Genomic DNA, 24,438 nt, shown 5'->3' on the forward strand with positions numbered 1-24,438 from the left:
AAAAAAAATTCTAAATCATATCTTAAAGGCACAAAATCTGTGTGAGCCGGTCTTCTGCCCATCTCTCCTGGGCTGTCTGTCTGCTCCAGCCACCCCATCCTGCACATGCCCTACTGGAATGAGAGCTCCCTACAGGCAGGAAGGTCTTCTGTTTGGTTCTTTCTCTGCATCTTCAGCGCTAAGAAGTGTACCTGGCACACAGCAGGTGCTCAGTAAATAGTTGAATGAACGAATCATTGCACAGATTTCTTTTGAATAAACTTTGTACTTAGAGATAGGAAGCTGAGTGTGTTCTTAAATTTATTTTTGTTCTTTTTATCTAATGGTATTCTTATACGTGAAACATACCATAACAAAAGCAATATAAATCACTTTCTTTTCTTTAAAAGCTTATAATTCAAAGCAGACAACACTAACAAAAGGCACCAACTAATACTAAGCAGAATTAAGCCTATTAAGTATTAAATGATTAAGAAGAAATGAGATCAATATGAAAAGGAGCTCATTTAATTTTACTGGAGGATGTACACACAAATCCTTTCTAAATGGAAAGACACGACATATTGTTATGTACAAAGATGTTATATCAACCTTTTCAGATAAATACACATTTTAATGAAACTCCAACCAGATTTCCAGTAGGAACTTTGTTTATTATGTTGGTTGACTTTTATTTGCAACTCATTTTCCTTCATCACCCAACCTGAAGTGTCCCTCTCACACTGGTCACTCTACATCATACCTCCGTGTTTTATTTTGCTAAACACTGTCTTGTCCCTCAGCTTTATTGAGTTATAATTGACATAAAGCACTGTGTAAGTCTAAGATGTACAGCACAGTGATTTTATATGTGTATATATTACAAAATGATTGTCACGATAAGTTTAGTTAACACATCCATTACTTCACATAGTTTCAATTTGGGTTTTTTTTTTTTTTTTGGAGTGAGAACTTTTAAAATCTACTCTCTTGGCAACTTGCAAATATTCAGTGCAGTATTGTTAACTATAGTTACCATGCTTTACGTTACATCCCCAGAACTTATTCATCTTATAACTGGGAGTTTGTACCCTTTGACTACTTTCACCTATTTCCCCACCTCCAACCCTATGCCCCACCTCTGGCAACCACTTCTGTTGCCTGTTCTCTGCTTCTATGAGTTTAAGTATTCTTTAGATTCCACCTAGAAGAGAGACCATACAGTATCTGTCTTTCTCTGTCTGACTTATTTCTCTTAGCATAATGCCCTCAGGGTCCATCCATGTTGTGGCAAAAGTTCCTTCCTTTCTGTGGCTGAGTAACATTCCGGTGTGTACATGCGCCACATCTTCTTTATCCATTCATCCATCAAGGGACACTTAGGTTGCTCCCATGTCTTGGCTATTGTAAATAATGCTGCAATGAACATAGGGGTGTGGAAATCTCTTTAGTTCCCTTCAGATATGTACCCAATTGCTGGATCATGTGGTAGTTCTATTTTTAATTTTTTTGAGAAAACTCCATACTCTTTTCCGTAATGGCTGTACCAGTTTAAATTCCCACCAGCAGTGCCCAAGGGTTCCCTTTTCTCCACATTCTCACAAGCACTTGTTATCTCATCCCTTCAATAACAGCCATTCTAACAGGTGTGAGGTGATATCTTATTGTGGTTTTGATTTGCATTTCCCTGATGATTAGTGAGATCAAGCACCTTTTCATGTACTTGGCCATGTGAATATCTTCCTTGGAAAAATATCTCTTCAGGTCCTTTGCCCATTTTTTAATTGGATTATTTGCTCTTTTGCTAATGAGTTATATGAGTCCCTTCTGTCTTTTAGATATTAGCCTTTTTTTTTTTAATTTTATTTATTTTTATATATGGCTGTGTTGGGTCTTCGTTTCTGTGCGAGGGCTTTCTCTAGTTGTGGCAAGCGGGGGCCACTCTTCATCGCGGTGCGCAGGCCTCTCACTATCGCGGCCTCTCTTGTTGCGGAGCACAGGCTCCAGACGCGCAGGCTCAGTAGCTGTGGCTCACGGGCCTAGTTGCTCCGCGGCATGTGGGATCTTCCCAGACCAGGGCTCGAACCCGTGTCCCCTGCACTGGCAGGCAGATTCTCAACCACTGCGCCACCAGGGAAGCCCTAGCCATTTTTCATATATGTGGTTTGCAAATATTTTCTCCCATTCTGTACCTTGCCTTGTCATTTTGTTGATTGTTTCTTTTGCTGTGCAGAAGCTTTTTAGATTGTTGTTGTTCCACTTGTTTATTTTTGCTTTTGTTGTCTGTGTTTTGGGTGTTGTATCCATAAAATCATTATGAAGACTAAGGTCAAAGAGATTTTTCCTGGTTTTCTTCTGTGGTTTCAGGTCTTACGTTTAAGTCTTTAATCCTTTTCCGGGTTTTGTGAGTGATAGAGGTCCAGTTTCATTCTTTTGCATGTGAGTATCATTATTTTCCCAGCACCATTTATTAAAGAGTCTATCTTTTCTCCACTGAGTATTTTGGTTCCCTTGTCAAACGTTGACCATATATATGCATGAGTTTATTTCTGGGCTCTCAATTCTGTTCCATTAGTCTATGTGTCTGTTTTTATGCCAGTATCATACTGGCATATATATGTACCACAGTACGTATATTACTATAGCTTTGTGATATAGTTTGAAATCAGAATGTGTAATACCTCCAACTTTGTTTTTCTTTCTCAGTATTGCCTTGGCTATTCAGGGTCTTTTGTGGTTCCATATGAATTTTATGATTGCTTTTTTCTATTTCTGTAAAAAAAAAAATTCCATTGGAATCTTGATAGGGATTGAGTTAAATCTATAGATGCCTTTGGGTAGTATGAACATTTTACCAATGTATTAATTCTTCCAATGATGAGTACAGACTATCTTTCCACTTATGTGTGTCTTCTTCAATTTCTTTCATCAATGAATTATAGTTTTCAGTGTACAGATCTTTTACCTACTTTGTTGAATTTATTCCTAGGTATTTTATATTTTTTGATGCTGTTGTAAATAGGATTGTTTATTTCCTTTTCAGATTAATCATTATTAGTATATAGAAATGCAACTGATTTTTGTATATTGAATTTATGTCCTGCAACTTCCCTGAATTTGTTGATTAGTTCTAACAAGCTTTTGGTGGAGTCTTTATTAAGATCTTCTATATATAAAAAAATCATGTCATCTGCAAACAGCAACAATTTTACTTCTTCATTTCCAATTAAGATGTGTTTTTTTTGTTTGTTTGGTTGGGTTTTGGGGGTTTTTTGTTTGTTTCTTGCTTGATTGTTCTGACTAGGACTTCCAATAGTGTGTTGAACAGGAATGGTGAGAGTAGCCACCTTGTCTTTTCCTCTAAGAGTTCTGCCTTTCACCATCCAGTATGATGTTAGCTGTGGGCTTGTCATATATGGACTTTATTGTGTTGAGGTATGTTCCATCTATACCCAATATATTGAGAGTTTATATCATGAATGGATGTTGAATTTTGTCAAATGTTTTTTCTGCATCTATTGAGATGATCATGTGATTTTTATCTTTCATTCTGTTAACATAATGTATCACATTTATTGATTTGCATATGTTGACCCATCCTTGCATCCCGGGGATGCATAATATAAAAGAGACATTATTTTTTTATCGCTGGTGGGAAAATGAAAAGTAATCTGTCAGCAGCTATTAAAATGTGAAATATGCATACCATTTGCCAGGCAGTTCTATATTGGGGAATCTATTTGACAGAAAAGAAAGCATCAGTATATAGACATAGATGTGCAAGGATTATTTATTGAAACATTTTTTTTAAGAAAAAAGGGGCTGGAAACTACCTAAATTTTCATCAGTAGGAGAATGGTCAAATAATTTATGTACTTCTACCCTATGGAATATTACACAGATTTAAAACAATTGTTACATATTATTTTATTCGAAGGACTATTCACTATATATTATTAGATGCCTAAAAAATTTCAGAGAATGTTTATTGTACAATGCATTTAAAAATTAAAATAGTATATATATATATTTGTATATATGGATAGATTTGTATTTATAAACATATATATGTGGAAAGAGACATACCAAGCCATTAACAATTGCTATATCATCAGGAGTGAAAAATGGGGAGGAGAAGAGATTATTAATATATATTCTATGCCACTTTATTGTCTAACTTGGTAAAACAAACATGTTGTGTTTTCATTTTAAAAATATAAAGATTGTTCAATGGTAAATGTAAGTAAACACTATAGGACGTTGGTGGTTTGGCTTTGAGTATGTGTAAATAGCATATAGTATAAGCAAGGAGAGCCAGCACTACTGTGTTTGGTCAGAGATGTCTTCATAGAAAAAACAGCAGGTTTCACTGGACCGATGTGGCAATATTCTTCTATAAATCTACCTACAGTTTGCATATTTGGAATTTGCATTTCTTTTTTCAACCCAATTAAAACTTAGTTATTCTAAGAAATAATTACTAGGAAACCAGATTATGAAACAAATCACCCTAGACAAAAGAAAACAATGCTTCATTGTTTAAAATGTTTAGCTCTTCCTGTTTTACTCTTTTGTTTAATCTAAGGTGAAGACCTAGTATGTCTAGCATAACTATGGCTAAATCGAACAGTAGCTTCTTAAAAGTTTTTTTTAACATACTGGCAATATAGACTTTTGAAACAAAGATTGTTTATCATTTTTCTTTTTTATTTCAGAACGCTTTACCCTGTACAGCTCTAAAAACCTTAGACAAGCATGGAATAAGTAAGTTTTTTTATACAGATTATACTTGTTCTCTTTTTCTCTCTCTTAATTTTTAAAACTCTCCTGATAAATTTGTCATGACATTCTTTCATTTGTTCACCCAATTGTCTATTCATCCATTCGCTTAACCATTAAACAGTTATTAAGCCCTAACTGTGTACCATCCCCATGTTCCACCTGAGCCAACACTCTGTGAGTTTGGGTTCCCAGAGCGATATAGTATTGCTTCAGAGTTGTTAATCCTGAAATTCACTGTGGACACTCTTCTTCTAACTAGATTCCAAGAAATGTTTTAGCATCAGCAAAATAGCATTTCTTAAGTACAATATATCAACTGACTTTCTAATCTAAATAATGTTGGTGTCAACCTTTGAGCTAGATAAAACTGATCTTTCAAATGTTTTTAGTTTACCTATTTTTCCCCTGAGCCTTATTGGGAAGCTAAGCACACATATCACTTGGAATACATGGACTCTCTTTATTTAATCTCTCATCTGACCTTGTTGAAATAGCTTTATTTATTGGTTTTGAAATTTGATGACATCTGAAGATCTGGGTGTCTCAAGTTATTCAGGGGTCTTTTATGGCAAGCCAAACTGCTAGTAAATCATTGAAAGTTGGGAAGCAGAGTAATTGAGTCACTCTGTTTGACTGTATCACATTTCAAGCATTACATTAGGGAAAAGGTAACTAGATCTGCTTTGATTAAGTAAATTAGAATTTGTCATAACAAAATTTTGTCTATGGGAAATTTAGTGTTATTGTCTCCCTTTTTACCGTTATGACATGTTTAATTTTAGATGCCATCAATTATGGAAAAAATAAGAAAAACTTTTTATAATAAAAATGCCTTTAATCAATGCTGTCAGTAGATAACAGCAGATAGCTTATTGTGAGGAACTCATGGAATGAATACATTAAAATCTTCAGTGGATTATTTGAAAGATTTGGCAGTATATTTTGATTGAATTCATGCTAAGAAGAACACACCAGTATAATTAATTTTGTCTAACACAAGACTTCGTATTTTCCATTTGAAGGGTCAGTTCTTAATATCTAGAGTCTCCCCCAGGAAGCACGCCCTCGGCTGGGAGGGAGCATTCTCTGTGTGTTCCTCACCCTTTTATCCTCCTCCACCCTAATTTCACTGATCAGTGGTAACACATTTTAATTAAGTGCTTTCATATACCAGGTAATATTTACAGTATAACAGTTCCTGTCTTAATTAAATGATCAAACACATTTCTCGCAATTGCTCAAAAAGTTTTGTCCCACCAGGTAACCACTTTATGAAACAATTCTTGACAAAGCCATTGAATCTCTAACCCTTTCTCTGAAGTAACAGGAAAATCTGGCAAATCCACGCATAGTGGCGTTTGTGGAGAATAGCCTCCAATTTAGCTAACCCTCCGTTTCCTTCCTTCAGAGGGACAGAACTAGAATGACGTCCAAATCACCCAGAAAAATAAATGGCAATTTTTATCCACTTAGTAGTCTACAAAAGACAGGACGGGGGAGGGGGAGGTCTGTAGACAATGCTGAGTGATAGTTCATCCACTGTCCCCTTGTGGATGTGACTCCAACAGCATTTACACCTGGCCCACTCCAGCTGTTCATTTTCGCAACTTGTATTCAGCACCTGTCATCTATATGCCCAGACGAATGGCCTTTCTTGTTCAACCATTGGAAGTGACTAGTGGAATGCCTCTCAGAGAAGATGCTTTTGTCCATTTACATTACTCTATTTCAGGAGAAACTAGGTTATCTCATGTCTTTCAAAAAGAAAAAGACAATTGAAGTAGTATTCAAGCTTTGTGTTGCTTTGCTTCATTCTGACCACCTAAGACCTGATGCTTTCCTTTCTCTGAGAGGTACTGTTCGTGTCACAACAGAAGTAGTTAACTTCATTGACAAAAATCAGGCTGTGTGATCCTCTGGTATTGTTGCTTTAGAAATTTTAAAAGCTGTGTGCATTGTGCTCAATCTCTGAATTTTCTTAAAAGATGCTAGGTTCAGTAAATACGCTTTTACTTTTGAGGGCAGATAATTCTTCGGAATATGATTTTTCACAAAATAAGAACACGGTTTCTCTTTAAGATATCACTTCAGAGATATTTATTATTTGCATTTTCCGTGAACATAGGATTTATATTTTTTCTACCAAAAACAAGGTCTAAAATACTGAAGGAAATATTACATTTTAATGTAAAGTCCTTTAAATCCGTTGATAGAATTGTAGTTAATATCTTTCTTTTAATTTCTACCATCACATATGCTTTTTAAAAACCTGAGAATTAATTCAAAGTCATTTAAGAGAGTCCCACCCTTAGATTTCTTTAAAAATATTTTAGAGAAAATATTAAATGCTGAGCTTGAAGTAAGGTTTTAAAATTATAAACGTGACTTGTTTAGAACCATGCTATTTTCAAGTCCCCGTAAGTCTTATTCTTTTGTTGCCTTAAGGATTTATTTCAGAAAAAACTAAGTAATAAAATCATCACTAAAAATATTATAAAAATATGACTTTCTAGTATCTGTTATGTACTGAACCCTTAAAGCAAAGCTATAGCCTCCAGCCAGTTCGAACCCAATGCAATTTAGGGAGAGGTGAGAATTCAGACATTAATTATATTATTGATTCTTCCTACAGACAGACTTGTGACCTTGTAACCATCATTGACATTTCAACTTCTCTCACTTCAGAGTGGGGTCTAGATTCGGAAGAATTGCATTTAAAGACTGTTAAGCAAGTGCTAGCTTTCTTCCTACTGCTAATTTGCTTGTCAACAGCACAGTTACGAAACCAAAGTGATTGGCAAATTCTCTTGTACAGCAGTAATAGGTTCAAAATAAAGGGAGCTAATGTGCAAGGACTAATTTGAATTCAGTTTAGATAGGTTAATATAAGATGGGCAGGTTAATATACACATGTAAGTTGCTGTTCAAAATTAAGTAACAATGTTAAAAATATGTATTAACACAGCTGTTGAAGCTAGTGGATATATTAACCTGCCTAAGAGAGTAAAATTTCTTTTTTTTTTTTTAATAACTTTATTTATTTATTTTTGGCTGCATTGGGTCTTCATTTCTGCACGCGGGCTTTCTCTAGTTGCGGCGATCGGGGCTACTCTTCGTTGCAGTACGCGGGCTTCTCATTGCGGTGGCTTCTCTTGTTGGGGAGCACGGGCTTTAGGCGCACGGGCTTCAGTAGTTGTGGCACGCGGGCTGTAGAGCGCAGGCTCAGTAGTTGTGGTGCACGGGCTTAGTTGCTCTGCGGCATGTGGCATCTTCCCGGACCAGGGCTCGAACCCGTGTCCGCTGCATTGGCAGGCGGATTCTTAACCACTGTGCCACCAGGGAAGCCCGAGAGTAAAATTTCTTGAGAAATGAATCCTCAAGTCTCTTTGAACAGCTGTAACAAGTGACTCAGTTTATTTTGGGACCAAGTCTGCCCTAAGTAACACCCATGCAATTCCCTGCTGACTTCATTTATACCAGTAACCATGGGCATAATTTTATCCTTTGAAGGATTTTTTAGTATTCTGGGGAAGCAAAGCAGTGATAGGAGAAAATATCAGAAGATCCAGCAGATATCTAAACTCAAAAGGATAATATAAAGAAGAAGTCTTAATTATAGGATTGAGAATAATAAATACATATTAAAAAAGAAAAGAAGGTCCTTTTATTTCCTCCTACTGGAAGTGCATGATCCATGTGGGTTCTCTCCTGCTTGAAGAGGATTTTGGACTAAAGGGAGACAAATCTTAATTTTATAAATACGTGTTCTTTCTGATGGCCTTCAGAACATTCCATTTTATTTCCTTGGAGTTATAAAGACTCTCCCTATTTTTCTTCCTGATCTCTCTATTTATAGTTGTCTGACATTGGCATGCATGTGCAATCAACCAAGTATTTCAGCCAGTTAAAAGATCTTTCATTATTTTGGCTGGAGAAGAATCCTTAATGTATGCTCTCCAGCAAAGTTAAGGGTAGGATTCCAGGAATGCATTTGCTTGTTTTGGAACTTTTTAGCAGCTGAACAATTTTGGAGGTTTGAAAGTAGCAAAAAGAGAGCTAAGGATAAACCACCAAGTCACAGAAGACAGATTTGGAAAACACAGGTCATAGCTGATAAAGCAAAGCATATCCATAGACTTTGAACAGGTGTAGGCCAGCCTTGTCCTGCTCCCTCCACCCAGTGCTCTAGTTCTGCTTATAAACCTTCTGGTTAGCAAGTCCAACTGGATTTCTCCTAAGAATTAAAAAAAGACGATACTTTAAGATGTGCAATAAATTCAGAGACATTATAATGAGGCTACCCTTATGGAAATGCAAAAAGAGAGAAGACATTTGCCTGCATGTATTGGAAGGTACCAGCAGAGTCACAAACCCTAATTTAGGAGCTTTAGAAGTGTTTTCCAGCTTGGCATACTTGCACTTTCCTTGAATGTTTTATCTAATTCGATGATTAACTTCCAAAACATATTTTAAAGATGACTTGGGCTTCCCTGGTGGCATAGTGGTTGAGAATCCGCCTGCCAATGCAGGGAACATGGGTTCAAGCCCTGGTCCGGGAAGATTGCACGTGCCGCGCAGCAACTAAGCCCGTGTGCCACAACTCCTGGGCCTGCGCTCTAGAGCCCACGTGCCACAACTACTGAAGCTGTGCACCTAGAGCCCGTGCTCCGCAACAAGAGAAGCCGCCGCAATGAGAAGCCCACGCACCGCAACGAAGAGTAGCCCCCGTTTGCCACAACTAGAGAAAGCCCGCGCGCAGCAACGAAGACCCAACACAGCCAAAAATAAAAACAAATAAATAAATTAATTTTTTAAAAAGATGATTTGCTAGAAAGTCGTGCTACATGTGCATAAAGCATAATGTATTTAAAATAATATTTAGAGAAATAACATAAATTTCACTCTGTATACTAATACTGGTGGTTCTCTATTGTATTTTTCTTGTCATGTCTGATTGCGTTCCATTAAGATTTAAATGGGTGCCTTCTCAAGAAAGAAAAGCCCTGTTTCCTACTCTGCCTTATTGTTCTAAGTTGATCTAAAATTCTGTAAAGTAATAATATATTGCAAAGTAAGTTCAAGCTTTCAGTTTCTCTACGGTTGCTTAGAAATGTTAGAGGAAGGTAAGTACAGTTACTGACACTAGGGGGAGCCGTTGAGTTGAGCCAGATCTTTAAATCCTCTTTCTCCAGTTTCACATTTTTTTCATTGTTGATCATTTTTGTTATAATTCTGTTTACTTCAAAGTAACAGTTTCAATGTATTTAGTGCCTGAAGATTTCTTCTCACCATATTTTCAAAGAAATTATTCTTTACATCATCCATGCACTTTTTTAGGGGTGTGTTTATGAGGGTGACAAGCTATAAAGCAGACAGTAAAGCAGACATTTTGGAATTCCTTTCTCTGTGCTCAGAGGATGAGCTGGAGCTGCAATTGTCGACTGCCCAGCTCTGGGGACTTGAGTTCAGCACTGGGAGGCTACGTGGGGTGTAGCTCCTTACCACACCCTTGAAAATATAGTTTTCAACACTTGGACAGTCAGATCCAAGCAAGTCTCTTGTCCTGACCTTGGACACCCACACACGGTATTGTTTGGAAGCCCCTAAGTCTCACCTGCCTGCTTAAAAGTCACAGTTCAGAGCAATTTCTCGGGTCATTCAATTTCACAAGAATGAATCATTAGTTCAGTCACTGAAAGCATTAGGTAGGTGTGATGTTTATCTGATCTATTAAACCCCTTGCCACTGAACAGAGAGCAATTGTAGAAAATTGAAGAGTGGATTCTTGAAGGGGAAAAAGAGGAGGTCCTCAAACAGGAGATGCTTTCCAGGCTTTGGTGGGAGTCAAAGAAGACAGCATAAAGGTCTGTCCAGAGACACAGGTTGGAGGCAGGTGCCAGGAGGACAAAGAGAAAGCTGTCCAAAAGAGAGCTGGCCAATCTGCCAAAGCTTTAACCCCGATCACTAACAGTAGCAACAGCATAAATGTGATAACACGCGAGACGTACCTAGTCAAAGGCCTGACGTATACATGTTAATCCATAGTCCTGGCTTGACAGCGGTGGTAGTAAACCGTCGGACAGTCTTCTGCTCTATAGGATTCACATATGTTGTCACATCTTCATATCTTTATACCAATCTTGGGAGGTAGTCAGGGCAGATATTATCGTCTCCATTTTAGAGCTTGAAATAAGAAACCTGCTGAGGTCGAATGATTAGTGCTATTGAGAATTACAACTTGGAGGGTATGCCCCAGAGTAAATCTTGTGAAAGAAATACTATCATTTAAAAAACCCTGATCTTCAAGTGGGCTTATCAATACCTGACTTTATTTTGTTCTCACTGTGACTTTGGGTCGGGAGATCTCTTCTGGGACCTGATGTCATTCATTGCTGGTCTAGCTTTTTGGCAGTGGGAGAGCTGGGCTAGAGTACAAACCTGATTTCCTCTCTCCTGGGGAACAGTGTTTGCAGCAGGCTGGCCACCCACACCATCAACTAGGGCCTGTCCTAGGTAATTGCTGGGTAATGTGCCGTTGGGATAGAGGCAGGTTTGTGACAAGCTAAGTACTGGAGATGACAGGCCTGCCAGCCACCCACGCAGACCCTGCTAGTGGGATCTGTCGCCCATTCCCACACAGCTCCCACTGCCCCAGGAAATTATGCTCTATCGTTTTGTGTCATTGCCAGATTTCTTGTCCATGTCTTTCTTTTCGTAGCAAAGAATTCGCTGACATTAATAACCCCTGGTGATGGCCAAGGGCAGGCCCCATGCTGTTTGCTATCTTTCAGGCATGAGTTTTTTGTTCCCCTCCTGATAGGCAGGAACTATCCATCTTCTCGCTTACTAATTGGCAGAACGTGCCAGGCTCGGGAGTTGGCAACAGCCATTGTTTTTCATCCTTTCAGATTATGTGTTGGACTCCTCATCCAAAAGTACACACTTCTGGTGCAGCTAAAACCTTCCTTCTGCCATCCAGCTCATTAAGGGATAAAACCCAACCATGTTTCTGAAGCGGCACAGAGTTTCCAGGAGCAGCTGGGCTGCTCGTTTCCCTGAAAGAAGGACGATAGAATTAGGTTTTCTCAAACTGTTCCCCAGAACAGATGCTAGACATGTGAACTGAGGAAGTTCTCTGCTTCTCCACAATATAAAATGGTATATTTGTATTCTGTGGCTGCCATAACAAATTGCCACAATTTATCATCTCCTATTGGGCAGGAGCTTAGATGGGCTCAGCTGGTTTCTTTGATCTGGGTCTGACAAGGCCAAAATCAAGGTATTGGTAGCCTGGGCCCTGTCTGGAGGCTCTTGGGGAGAATCTGCTTCCAGGCTTATTCAGATAGTTTGCAGAATTCAGTTCCTTATGGTTGTCGGGCTGAGGTCCTGTTTCCTTTCTAGTTGTCGGCTGGGAGCCTCCCCTAGCTCCTGAAGGCCACGTGTATTCCACATCACCCTGCCACCTCCTTCTTTAAAGCAGCATCAGTTCAACAAGTGTTTCTCATGCTTCGAGTCTCTCTCTTCCCCTTCTGCCCCATCTCTTCTGCCTCCAGTAGGAGAAAGTTCTCTGCTTCTAAATTCTATAATCCAAGTTCACCTTTCCATTTTAAGATCTGTAACCTTAATTACATCTGCCAAGTCCCTTTTGCCTTGGAAAGTAACATATTCACAGGCTTCAGGGATGGGTGAGAGGACATCTTTGGGGCCATTCTGCTTTTCACGAGTTGTACTGGGGTTTCCTACTCAGTGAGGAGTAATGGGGTGAGGCAGAGCAGAGGGGGTGAACCCAGCCCTCATCAGATCAGACACAGCCCATTTTGCCCAATCTCTGGCCTATCAGGTGACAAGCATAGGCCCCTGATTCTGATGGTTCCACGTTGCCTGGTTCACATTAGCTATGCTCAAAATTATGTATAAGGAAGAAATCATTTTCCACCCCCGCAGAGAGAAAAAAAGAGATTATTCTCAGGAAAGCTCATAGTCTCTGAGATGGTAAAAGTTTGGCCTGATACTTATGTCCCCTCTAGATCAGTGCTGTCCAGCAGAACCTTCTCTGTTGATGAAAATCTGTATCTTCACCACCCAGGGCAGCAGCCACTAGCCCCTTGTGGCTATTGAGCACTAGAAATGTGGCTTAGGATCTGAATCTTAAATTTCATTTAAATTTAATTAATTTAAATGTAAATAGCCACCGTGGGTAGCTACCAAATTGGGCAGCACAACTGTAGATCAACAGGTAAACTATCCATTTATTTTAGGTGCCCACCAGTGTAATACAAGTGTGGGTGTCCGATGCTTTGGAAATTCTATGCTCAAGAGTCCTTGCATTTTGCAGTCAAGTGTCTGGGGATCTTGCCTGATGTGTTTGCTTCTCACCTCTGTCTTTTATTTGTAAACACTCTGAGACGATAATAGCTCTGGAGGACCCAGTAAGAGATAAATCTGAGGAGGGAATAGTGGAGGTATCAGAGAACACCTAGCAGACATGCCTTGCCCTCCCCCTCGCTTCCAAGAGCCAGGGGGCACTGCCTATTTCAGGCAACTCCATTCCTTTCTCCTTCTCCTGTTCTCTCTCTCTCTTTTCTGCTGGGAACTGCTAGGGGTTAGACACACAGCTGTCTACCCTTTTTGAACTCCCTGAAGAATTCACCTCTTTGCTGTTGTTCCCGGCCCCCTTGATCTCCCCTAACTCTGCTCAGAAAATACCAAAAGTCTCAGCTTCCCCTTCACCACATACAAGATGCTACCAAGAGGAGCTCCATTTTATAAATAAGCCTCTCATGGGCCCCTGTGGGTACATATGTTAACTCTTCAGCTTCAGAACACTGAAATTTTCCACATTTAAAAAAACTGAAGCATGAACAGAAATGCAGAAATTTTTACTGCTCTTTATTTATTAAAAAACACTGGCTGTGAGATGTGTTTCCTCAACATTTATTTATATCATTTCCTTTTGATTAAGAAAATGTTTATGAATCTGGTGAATTGTCAGCCTCAGAATTAAGACAAGCATAAGTCGTCACTGGAGAGAGATGCTTTGAACAACAATGTCATCTTTTGTATCCACTGTCACCCACTCCACACTTTACCTTGGTTGATTTTCATGAAAATTAGGATTGGATAAGGGGCCCAATCATTTGTGGGGACAAGGGGTCCCCCTCATACTTTGGGGAGACTTTCTATAAAACTGGGGCTCAACTTCCACGCATTGTGAAGATACAGTTAATAAACTGTTCATGTTGACAAGTGCATCTGACTTATGCTGTGTAGACACTGGTCCTACTGACCCTGTAAAAATACACGGTCAATAAATATTGTTTATAAAAACCAAGAAAGAATAGAAAAGAGGAAAGATGCCTGAGAAAACTCATTATTGGTGCAAACAGCAAGAAAACACCTGAAAGTAACATAAGCTTTGGTATGATAGGGGCCAAGTACCAATCATAGATCCAGCACTGAACCATATAATATCCAGGAAGCTCACTAGCCAATCTGAGCCCAGATTTTCAGTCTTTAAGACCCTTGGCAGGATTATTGTGAGGAATGTTAGCTTATCCCCCTTCTGGTTTTCAGCATGCCCTGCCCTCTCCTGCCAGTCCAACTATTTCATTCATTTCGAGATAAGTAATTGTCCTTGAACATGAATACTGCTGCGACACAGGGCCCCCAAACATCTGGAATATTCCTTCTACCTTTCTAGGAGCATGTGCTGAATTTCTCGGTCACCAGATGATTTTTAAAAAATATTTCATGTGTAGAAACAAGATTCCTCTTCCCCAGCAGTTCCTTCCTAAGAGTGATGTGTTAGCAAATAGCATTGTACATAATTCATGTAAAACTGTGGTTTACCCTAAGTCTTGAAGCACATCTATTAGACAGTTTTCCTAATTAAATTGAAAGAAGCCCTTAGACAAACACTGTTACCAAGTTCAAAGCATCTTTTAGACCTTTTCCATACATGTACATGAACTCTGTACCTGAACTGATGGGTAAGCCTAAACCAGGTGTCCACTTGACCCCGAGGGTTTCATTCGTGATACTAAAAGTAATTATCCTTGTTGATTATGGCTCCTAAATGGGGAGGGTAGATGAATTCTCTCTAGAATCACAAAGAATAAAGGCTGGGAGCATAGCCTTACTCTGGTTCACCTATCATCACTGACAAGCAAATGGGTAGGGGACACCAAAGGAAACTGCTTTTTTCTTTCAGACACTGAGCCAAGTCCATACCCTAAGGCACAAGTCCCATGTTACTTTGTATTGTTAAAGTCACTCCCATGTTATATTCATCATGGGAGTGACTTTAACAATAGATTTTATTTTGTCTTTGACAAAAACAACAAAATACATTAAAATGCCTTAAACACACACATATACAATCCTGCAAATCAGTTATTTTTTGTGTTACCTAAAAGAGCATTTTTTAGATCATTTCAACATTTTGGGGATATTAGAAAAATCCAGTGGTGGTTTACAATTGAAGTCTCATAGTGAGTGTATATGTGTGTGGATGTTATTACCCAGACTATAAATGAGATATAAATGAATAGAAATACTAACACAAAGAGATCAATATTCTGGTCCTCACTGCATTATTATACAGCGCATCTTTGTATATCTGTATGTGAATTCTCTGCTAGTCCTCAGCTGAATTTAATCCCTCAAGACCTGATATACAAACATAATGCCAAATAGAGAACTTCCCTTAAATTATTCAAATTCCCCATAAGTGATTTCCCACTCTTCCTGCAATGGAAAACATTTGATCATAAATTCAATTAAATCAGCCATCATCTTTGTGATGTTTGTCCAGCTAAATCCTTTAGTGACTAAACCAATAAACATACCAGCTGTGTGTGTGTGTTTATGGCATGACTGTTGGGAAAGAATCGATTTGAAGTAAAGACGAAGGGTAGTTCTCATTTCTTAGGCCAGATTTTGACCACTTTACTGCAGCCAAGGTTTAAAAGATTAAACTCTTAGCGGGGACAAAATCATGTATATTCCTTAAATTCATTGGCTTTTATTCCCCAACTCAGGGCCACATTTTAATATATTGTTTCAGATCAAAACTGATAAGCTTTGGAGATGTTAGTAAAAGCGGTCAAACCACATCAACCATTTTTCTTCCTCTTTCTTCCACACCCTCTCCTCCCTAGTTGAAACAAAGGAAAAATGACTTGACATACTTTTAACTTTCTCCAGGAAAATTCAATTATAGGACTACAGAACTATTTATGATTTCTCATATTTATGTCAGCTGAAGAGGTAAAGCTTATTAGAGGCTTATAAATGTTGATTGTTTCTCATCTTTATCCTAAAGCCTTTCAGACAATAGATATGATCAACCACCTCCCCTCTTTTTCACCATATCTTTATTAATAGGATCATCATATCCTATTAATTTGGATGTAACTGAACCTTATTTATGCGTTATCTTTACATATGTGTATATTCACGTGGCCTCTAGAGGGCAGCATGTTCCGGGTGGGGAGTAAGGTTAGAGGCCAGCTACTTATCTCCATAAAATATGTGAGATAACCAACTGATTTTTTTTTTTTTTTTTCCCTTTAGCAAAGCAAGTAAGCTATCTCAAGTAGAAAAATCAGTGCTGCCCCATGGTTTGACTGGCTGCCCCGTCTGCCATTTTGGGCATCTACTTGGATGGCCAACAATTTTTATGAATTGGCTCAGCTACCTTGGAGGCTACTTAATTAAGGATTATACCAGGTTCCATGCCTTTGACTCCAAATTGAACTAAGCACATCATTACATTTATAAAGATGAATACAAATGGGATTTTTCCATTTCTCTCTCATTTCTTGTCACCCTTGACTGAAGGTTAAATTGTACCCACAGTTCTAATTTTATTTGGCAGTCAAATCAGGCTTTACTCTCCTTTCTTAGAATTCAGCTACCTCATGTCCCTTACGTTTAGGTTGTAATGCTGAAAGAATTCTAATGTCTCTTTATTTTTCCCAAGGAAGTGAAACACATTTCCACGGGGACATCTTCCATCCATCGTGATTTTAGGCTCTTTCTCCTACCAGCCGGCAAACCTTTGGAGTAATCCCTGACCTAGCCCTCTTCTCTATAGCTACATTCACTGATTTTCTCAATCCAATCTCTATTCTTCATCTAAAGAATAAAATCCTCCCAGTGTATAAACTACACAATTCTTTTTCTTTAATTTTAGAAATTTCTGGAAGCTGCAGCAGATCTTTGAAAGATATAGAGCAGTACTGTCCAATAGATCTTTATGCATTGATAGGAATGTTTTATATCTGCACTGTCCGATATGGGGCCATTGAGTAACTTAAAATTGTGGTTAGTGCAATTGAGGAACTGAATTTTTATCTTATTTAATTTTAATTAATTTAAATAGTCATCTGTGGCTTGTGGCTGCCAAATTGAACAGTGCAGAATAGAGCATAACTTCTGATCAGTTTATAACAAATGTTTTACCAGAATATATTGTGAGGGGGATTAGATTTTGCAGCTAAAAACCTACTGCCCAGGCTTTTATTCTCTCGCTTATTTCTTTCTCATATAGCTATAGGCTTAAATCCAAATCCTCTGACTCTGACCCAGGATTTTCTCTCTCTGAGAACATCTGAGAGATTTTCAATTTTCAAATTCTTCAATTTTGTTGAATATTGAACATATCTCTCCTGGGTATCCAGAATGGAGTTTCAAAGCATGGCATTTGGACAGCACTGATTCTGGGGGCACTGGCCATTTTACCGTCTAAGCTCTGTCACCTCTAGATCTGGTTTTTCCTAAATATAGAAATAAAACTTTAGAACGTGCTAAAATGTGTCAAACTGCATACAAGCTTGGCACAAGTTAGCATATTTCTTAAATTGGAATGTTCCCCCCCCTATATACATATGCAACAATTATTTACACTGACTACAAAGAAAGCCTATGTTTGTTCCATCCACTCTAAAGTGACCTCAATATTCTTTTAAAATGTTCTTATAAGTTCCCAAGTAATCATTTTTTATATGCTTCCATATTTTTACACATGATCTTCAAATGCATGTCTTAGTTTTCCGCAGTATGCCGATATTGTTGGTTTTAAGACGTGGCAGACTTTTTTTTTTAATGGTTTGTGTCATGCCACTAGCTTCTACCTCATGTTAGAGACACGACTGAAAACACCCTCCAGATACCTGGCACATATAAGTAGTTGAACCCCAGATGATAATAAATATGCAGCTTTTAAATTCTATTCCTTTACCTTAGTTTTATTTCAGCTGAAAAGATAGAATTAGTGCTCAAGAAGATAAACAGTTCAGCAATTATGCCGATTTGGGGAACCTCTAAGCCCACATGGATATGGAATGGCACCCTTCCATTTTAAATCATTTTCTATAAAGAGGCAAATGTAGAGTTAAAGGCAAGAATAAAGGAATGTGCAACCCAAAGGCTGTGCTCACTTTCAATAAAGACAGCCTCAGCGTATTGTATGCTCACCATCAAACCACTCTTTATAGCACCCGTGCCCCCAGATCCACAACCTCTTCACATGATGAGAGAGGAAAGCAAGGATGATTGGTAGCCACGTTATTCTTTAAGAGACCAGCCTCTTGGAAAAGGCTAGGCAGCCCCACACCACAGGGCACAAGAGAGCAAAATAGGAAGGGATCATGAAGTTCTTGTCAACACTCTGTTAGTAATGAGCTTTAAGACTGGACTCCTATGCACAAAGCCGGTTCCCTGCCATTTTAAGACTTGGTCAGCTTCCTGTTAATGGACATGTGAGTTATCTGCAGGGAAGTCATTAGACTAAAGTCTCTCTAATGTAGTAACTATTTCTGTGCTGAGAACAGCCATTTGCAACCTCCAGAAGCACTTTAGACTATTTGATAATAGTGATGCAATCATGTGCAGGTTCATATAGGTATAGAGAGAGAAAATGAAAGGTAAAAGGCAAGGGCTTGGAACTAGGAGAAGAATGTAAGGTACCAGTTCTTAACTCTTCTCTAGCTGGAATTCACTCTGTAGGTTCATTACTAAAAAATCACTCCTTAAATTGCACATTCTAATGTAGGAGGAAATGCTGTCTTTTGATGGAAATATATGAAATATTTTTTCTAAAAATTTAAAAATCTCTCCTCTGATGGCTCTCATACTTGTAGCACACATTACATCACAGAGTAGGATAAATCATTTTCCAGGTCTTGAACCGCAAAATGAAAACAAACACACCAAAAAAATGTTTTCTTCATACTAACCTTAGCATCAGCCCTGGCCACGTAAATAATTACAGTAATCCCTCTCCAAACATGCGTTGCAGTTACTCAGTATTTTAGTACATGTCAGCTTGATGTTCTACAGCTCTGAGGGCCCTGGTTCAGATGTTGGTGAGTCACTCTACTTGGAGATCATTTGAACAGTAGGGTTGGGAAGAGGAAAGGAGGAATGAGGATGGTAGAGAAGCAGAAATGTTTTCACTTTGTTGTCTTGATAAGTCTGAAATTGAGGTCAGCACCCTAGGGCTGCTAGGCAGAAGGAAATCAAGACATATAAGACAGGCCATGTGGTGAGCCATAAACCAAGGAAGACATTGGGCATTTAGAAAGAGGACACATCTATAGTCAGAGTAAAGGGGAGACTGGCAAAGAAGGCAGTATGCCTTGGTATGTGACACAGCAAAACACATTTACAAAATCTTAAAATAAGAGGCAGATCCTGCAGCGTATCTAACAGGAAAACGTTTCCATCTTAAGGTATGTTGAATAATCTTGAAAATATTTTTACTTCAGGTGCTCTTCATTGTTTTATTTTAGTGAGCATTTAAAAATTATGAGATCTTTTTTGTATAAATTTACTCATAACTTTGATTCTCCTCTTCTTTTCCATTAGTTGTAAGTCTCCCAATGAGGTGTTTCCTACCAAAGGACTTTTAGGGATATACTCTCATTTGGGAAAGGATATTATAGTCTTAAAAGACTCCTTTTACTGCATTTAGTAGGGTCAGTTTAATTTTTTACATGCATAGAAGTGGTAGAGCAGCAGCAGTAATATTTATTATAAATATCAACAGCTGCACTTGTTCATGGTACACATAGATGTGCCTATAGCATGCCAAATGCTTTGTCCGCAATATCTCATTTAATCCTGAAAATAGCTCTCAGATAGTTCTCTACATTTTCTGATAGTAACATTTCAGCTTATTTTAGAAAGTCTGTTTCCCTGTCCTCAATTATATTGTAGACTCAAGAGCAAATCTGTAAATATATCCCTCATTTGCCATTTTATTCACAGAAGGACGGAGACTAGGATGAGGCAACTAAGGTACTCAGCTTGGGTTCAGAATTCAAGGTGATGCCCCCCTCCAAAAAAAACATAGTAATCAAAATAAATTACATTTTAATGCAATATTTTAAAAAGCCTAAAGATAGCTTCATTGTTTTCTATGCTGTCCATCAAACAACCCTTCATTAGCACCCATTCCCCCAGATCCATAACCTCCTCCTTCCTAAACCCCAGTGCTGGTCAGGTTATAGAGAAATGGATGCATTTATTTACTGCTAATGGCACTGTAAACTGATAAACAATGTAGAAAACATCATGGAAACGTTAAAAGCTGTAAAGATACTCATTTGTGGCACATTCAAGAAATATGATTTAGCGTCATCTAAAAGTTCTGGGTGCTTGGGAATGCACAGATGAGGTTCTCGTCCTCACGGGCTTTACCTTCTAGAGTATCTAGGACAATAAACACGTAATAAAATAAGCAATCTCAGAGAGTGATAAGTACATGAAGACATGGCAGTATGATTTCTTTTTAAAAAGAGGAATAGCACTGGAAAATTGTAAGCCATATGAAGGCTGGGATTTTGACTATTTTGTTTACCTTTATATCCTTTGTACCTATGACAGAACCCATCACATAATAGGTGCTCAAGAAATATGTGTTGAAGAATGAAGGTGGTAAGAGTGTAGTGAGTGTAAGGAGAGTGAGAGGAGATGAGATTGGAGACTGGAGGCAAAGGGGGTGAGGAAAGGCCTTGTAGGCTACAGTTGCGATATTACTTCCGATAGGAAGCCTGGGGAATTAAGTTTATGACCTAGTAATCTGACTCTTTAGTGTTTCTCCCAAGAAAACAAATCAATGGAGTAAAAACCTAGTTGCCCAAAGATGCTTATTACTGTGTTGTATATTAAATTATTAAAAAAGACTTGGTACCAACTTAACCAAGATTAAGGGAATGGGGAAATATTTAGTATATCATGGTTCATGAACCCCAGTGGAATATTACACAACAATGTTAGGACGGTATTATGAAGACTTTGAAAACATAGGGAATGCTTCATATGTTCTCTGAAAAAAGCAGAATAAATAATTTTATGCATACTAGCATATTAACTATAAAATTGTGAACTGTGATGGAAATGTAGTATAAGAGATAAAAATAGTTGTGTTAGGGTAACAGAATTTTGGGTGATTGTTTTTCTACTTTACAAAAATTATCTTTAGTATTATTGTCACATTATTTTAATAAAAATATGTTGCTAAATTAGTATAGAGATTCTTTTTGGGGTTATGAAAGGATTTTGAAATGGATATTGGTGATGGTTGAAAAATATTGTGAATGCAATTAATGCCACTGAATTGTACACTTGAAAATGCTTAAAATGGCAAATTTTAGGTTACATATATTTTACCACAGTTTAAAAAAAACCCCCAGATCTCTTCTATAATCATCATTATGGTTTAGCAGCCTCCAAGATGGCCCCCCAGTGGTCCCTGTCTTCTGGTCTTCACACCCTTGGGTAGTCCCTCCCACATTCTACTAGGATTGGTCTTGGTGACCAGTAGTATATGGCAGAAATGATGGCACATTATTTCCAAGGTTAGGTTCTAAAAGATTGAGGTTCCCATCTTAGCTGTCTCCCTCTCTCTTTCTTGGTTCACTGACTCTGGAGAAGCTAGCTGCCATGTCATGTGAATAGTTCCTCCATCTGGGAGAGGCCCCCATGGTGAGGAACTAAGGCCTCCTGCCAACAGCCATGTGAGTGAGCCACCTGGGAGTGGATTCACCAGGCCCAGTCAAGTTTCAAATGACTGTAGCCCTGGACGTCACCTTGACTGCAACCCTGTGAGAGACCTTGAGCCAGAACTACCCAGTTCAGCTGTTTCAGGATTCCTGACCCCCAGAAACTAATATGACCTCAGTATGGGCTTAAGTTTGACTTTTAGGAATTTAAAGAGAGCTTTTTAAATGCAGGTTTTGAAAGGAAATTTTATGTGGAAAAAATGTACGCCGTGATAAAAATTACAAAGAAATAAAATGATGTGTTTGCTCAGACCTATACACATAGAAGTAAACATCGAGTTGATAAAAAAATCATTTATCTGAATTATAGACTTATGAGATGTTTTTACTTTCTCTTATATGTTTCAGGATTTCTCTTATATGTTTCTAAATTCTCTAGAATGATCATGTCTTACTTTTATAATGAGAAAAAAAAGATATAAACAAAGCTTTAAGAAGGATGATAGAGAGAAGAGAGCATCTTCATCTGAAGCACATAACATGCTCTACCCTCATTTGCTGTGTGACTCTGGCTGTATGGCTTCTCCTCTCTGAGCCTCAGTTCCCTCATCTATAAGGAGGGATAATGATGTTCATCTCATAACTGGGGATGCAGAATAAGGGGGACGACTTGTGAAAAGTCTCTAGCACATAGTAAATCCTCAATAGATGCTTCATCTCCTTATTATACCTTCTCATATTATTTAGAACAAGGGTGTCATTTGCTGGCTGATCATGTCCTTTGTGATAATCAAGGGAAATCAGATAGTTCAACAGGTAGTTGGTTCAGTGTGCGGCCTACAAGAAAGTCTGTGACGGGGAAGATAGGAGGCTCCTTTGTAGGAGCAGCAAGTATTAAAAGCTATTTGACTTTTCTTCCTAAAGATCATCAGGCCCTTGTAGAGGACACCCAACTCTTCAGTCTTAATCCAAGTCTTCTTTTACGCATAAACACACAGGCCAGTTCTTCTTGTATCATAATGAGATCATATATTTTCAAATTCCAGATGCAATGTCATAAGATAAAGAAGCTGAAATGATAGTCCACAGAAAATATATTTTTCATTTGCCCAGAACCAAACTTTAATAACTCATAAGCTCTGATCTAACTGAATTTTCTTTCATATTTATTTAAATGGGAGAACTGGTTTTGGTGATTTTCTCCAATCCTAACCATCTAATATCTTTAACCTACAAGACAACAATTCTTTTATTTATTTATTTATTTTTAAGGGGTAAGGAAACATTCTCTCTTCTACATCAGCTCAGGATGCTAAACTGTATGTTGTTTGCCTTAAAAAATAAACTTTCCTTTTTACATTTTTCTTGTTATCTTGGATCATGTCCAGTCTCTAAGGAAATGAACATGTGAAGAAAGAGTTCTGTGGAATGTTAACTGCACTGGTATTTTTCTTCCTTTTATCATGCCTCAAGATTTGCCGAAGTTGATATAAATTCACCATGCCTTCTTTAAAAAGCATAACAGCAAGGCATTCTTCCTGTAGGAGTCGGACTGTAAAAGGTGATTTCCTTTTAGTCCATTTGGTTTAAGCCTGTAAAAAGCATTAAGTGAAAAATCTGATATATTTGTTAGGGCATTTATTGCATTACTAAGTTATATTTTCAGTTCTCAGTGAAAGGTTTATTGAGAGGTTTTGAAGAGGTAAACTTTGAAGAGGTTTTGTTCAGGATTAAAGAATATTTTTTCTTCTCTTTCGGTGAAATAACATCACACAAAATGATACCTTTCAGGAGCTATTTTTAGCATTGTTTACAGTCAAAGGACACACCGTTCCATTACGGTGAAGCAGATATCACCTTCCAAAACCAGCCTCTGTTGATGAGATTTGTAACTTCTATAGGGTTTCAGAGGCATGAAAGGCTGTGAAGTTACCATTTTCCATTAACTCAAGTCACCCTAATATTGATGCACCAGTAAGGTAAACTACTTTGCAGGAGTCTTTTAGAGTGAAAATGTTTTTCATATTGGACTAAATATTTATAACTGATACATCTTAAATGTAAAAATATAAGCCACTGCTAAACTTTAATGTGGATTGATTTCTTTTTTGATAGATGAAGATTTGAATTTAAACTCTTGACGCAATCTTTTATCATCTAAAAATGAGAGTTGTCTTTTTCAGATGAAGCAGTGCTATAATCAACCACTTTGAATTCAGGAAAATTGGATAATCGCTATTCTCTAAATAACATAAATATCAAAAACATCACAAGGGTAGAAAACTCATTAACAATTTACTTTGCTTCACTCTTGGTTTGCTAAAAATGTTTTGAAAACTTGTGAAATAGGTGAAATTATATGATCCTTTTAATTGATTTAAACAACTTACGGTAAGAAAAGGTCAATCTTTACAGCAGTCCTGTGGAGGAGAGGGCTACTAATTTTATCCTGATCTGTATCCAGAAGTCAGAAAGTTTGAGTTGTTGATGTCCTTCAGTTAACAATGGAATTCCATATGGGGGAAGGTCATGTCGTTATGAAGGTCTAGTGTTTATGATTGGATATAACAGTTAACAAAATAACTGGGAAGTTGGAAATCAATTCTGTTGAATGCACATCCTTTGGGTTTTGAAGATGTTATACACTGATTTTGTTTAAATATTCTGT

General features: G+C 38.0%; 1 protein-coding gene across 2 annotated transcripts in view; it reads left to right on the top strand.

The window, feature by feature from the left end:
• CDK14 (cyclin dependent kinase 14) overlaps positions 1-24,438 on the top strand; it is a 567,294-nt gene that overhangs the window by 440,925 nt on the left and 101,931 nt on the right. For both annotated transcript variants that reach the window (XM_036862811.1, XM_036862812.1), the window contains one exon: positions 4,695-4,743. In XM_036862811.1, the coding sequence (XP_036718706.1) occupies positions 4,695-4,743 (49 nt within the window). The remainder of the gene's footprint in view (positions 1-4,694; positions 4,744-24,438) is intronic.

The sequence above is a fragment of the Balaenoptera musculus genome, chromosome 9, assembly GCF_009873245.2.
Source record: "Balaenoptera musculus isolate JJ_BM4_2016_0621 chromosome 9, mBalMus1.pri.v3, whole genome shotgun sequence".
NCBI classification, from domain to species: Eukaryota; Metazoa; Chordata; class Mammalia; order Artiodactyla; family Balaenopteridae; genus Balaenoptera; species Balaenoptera musculus.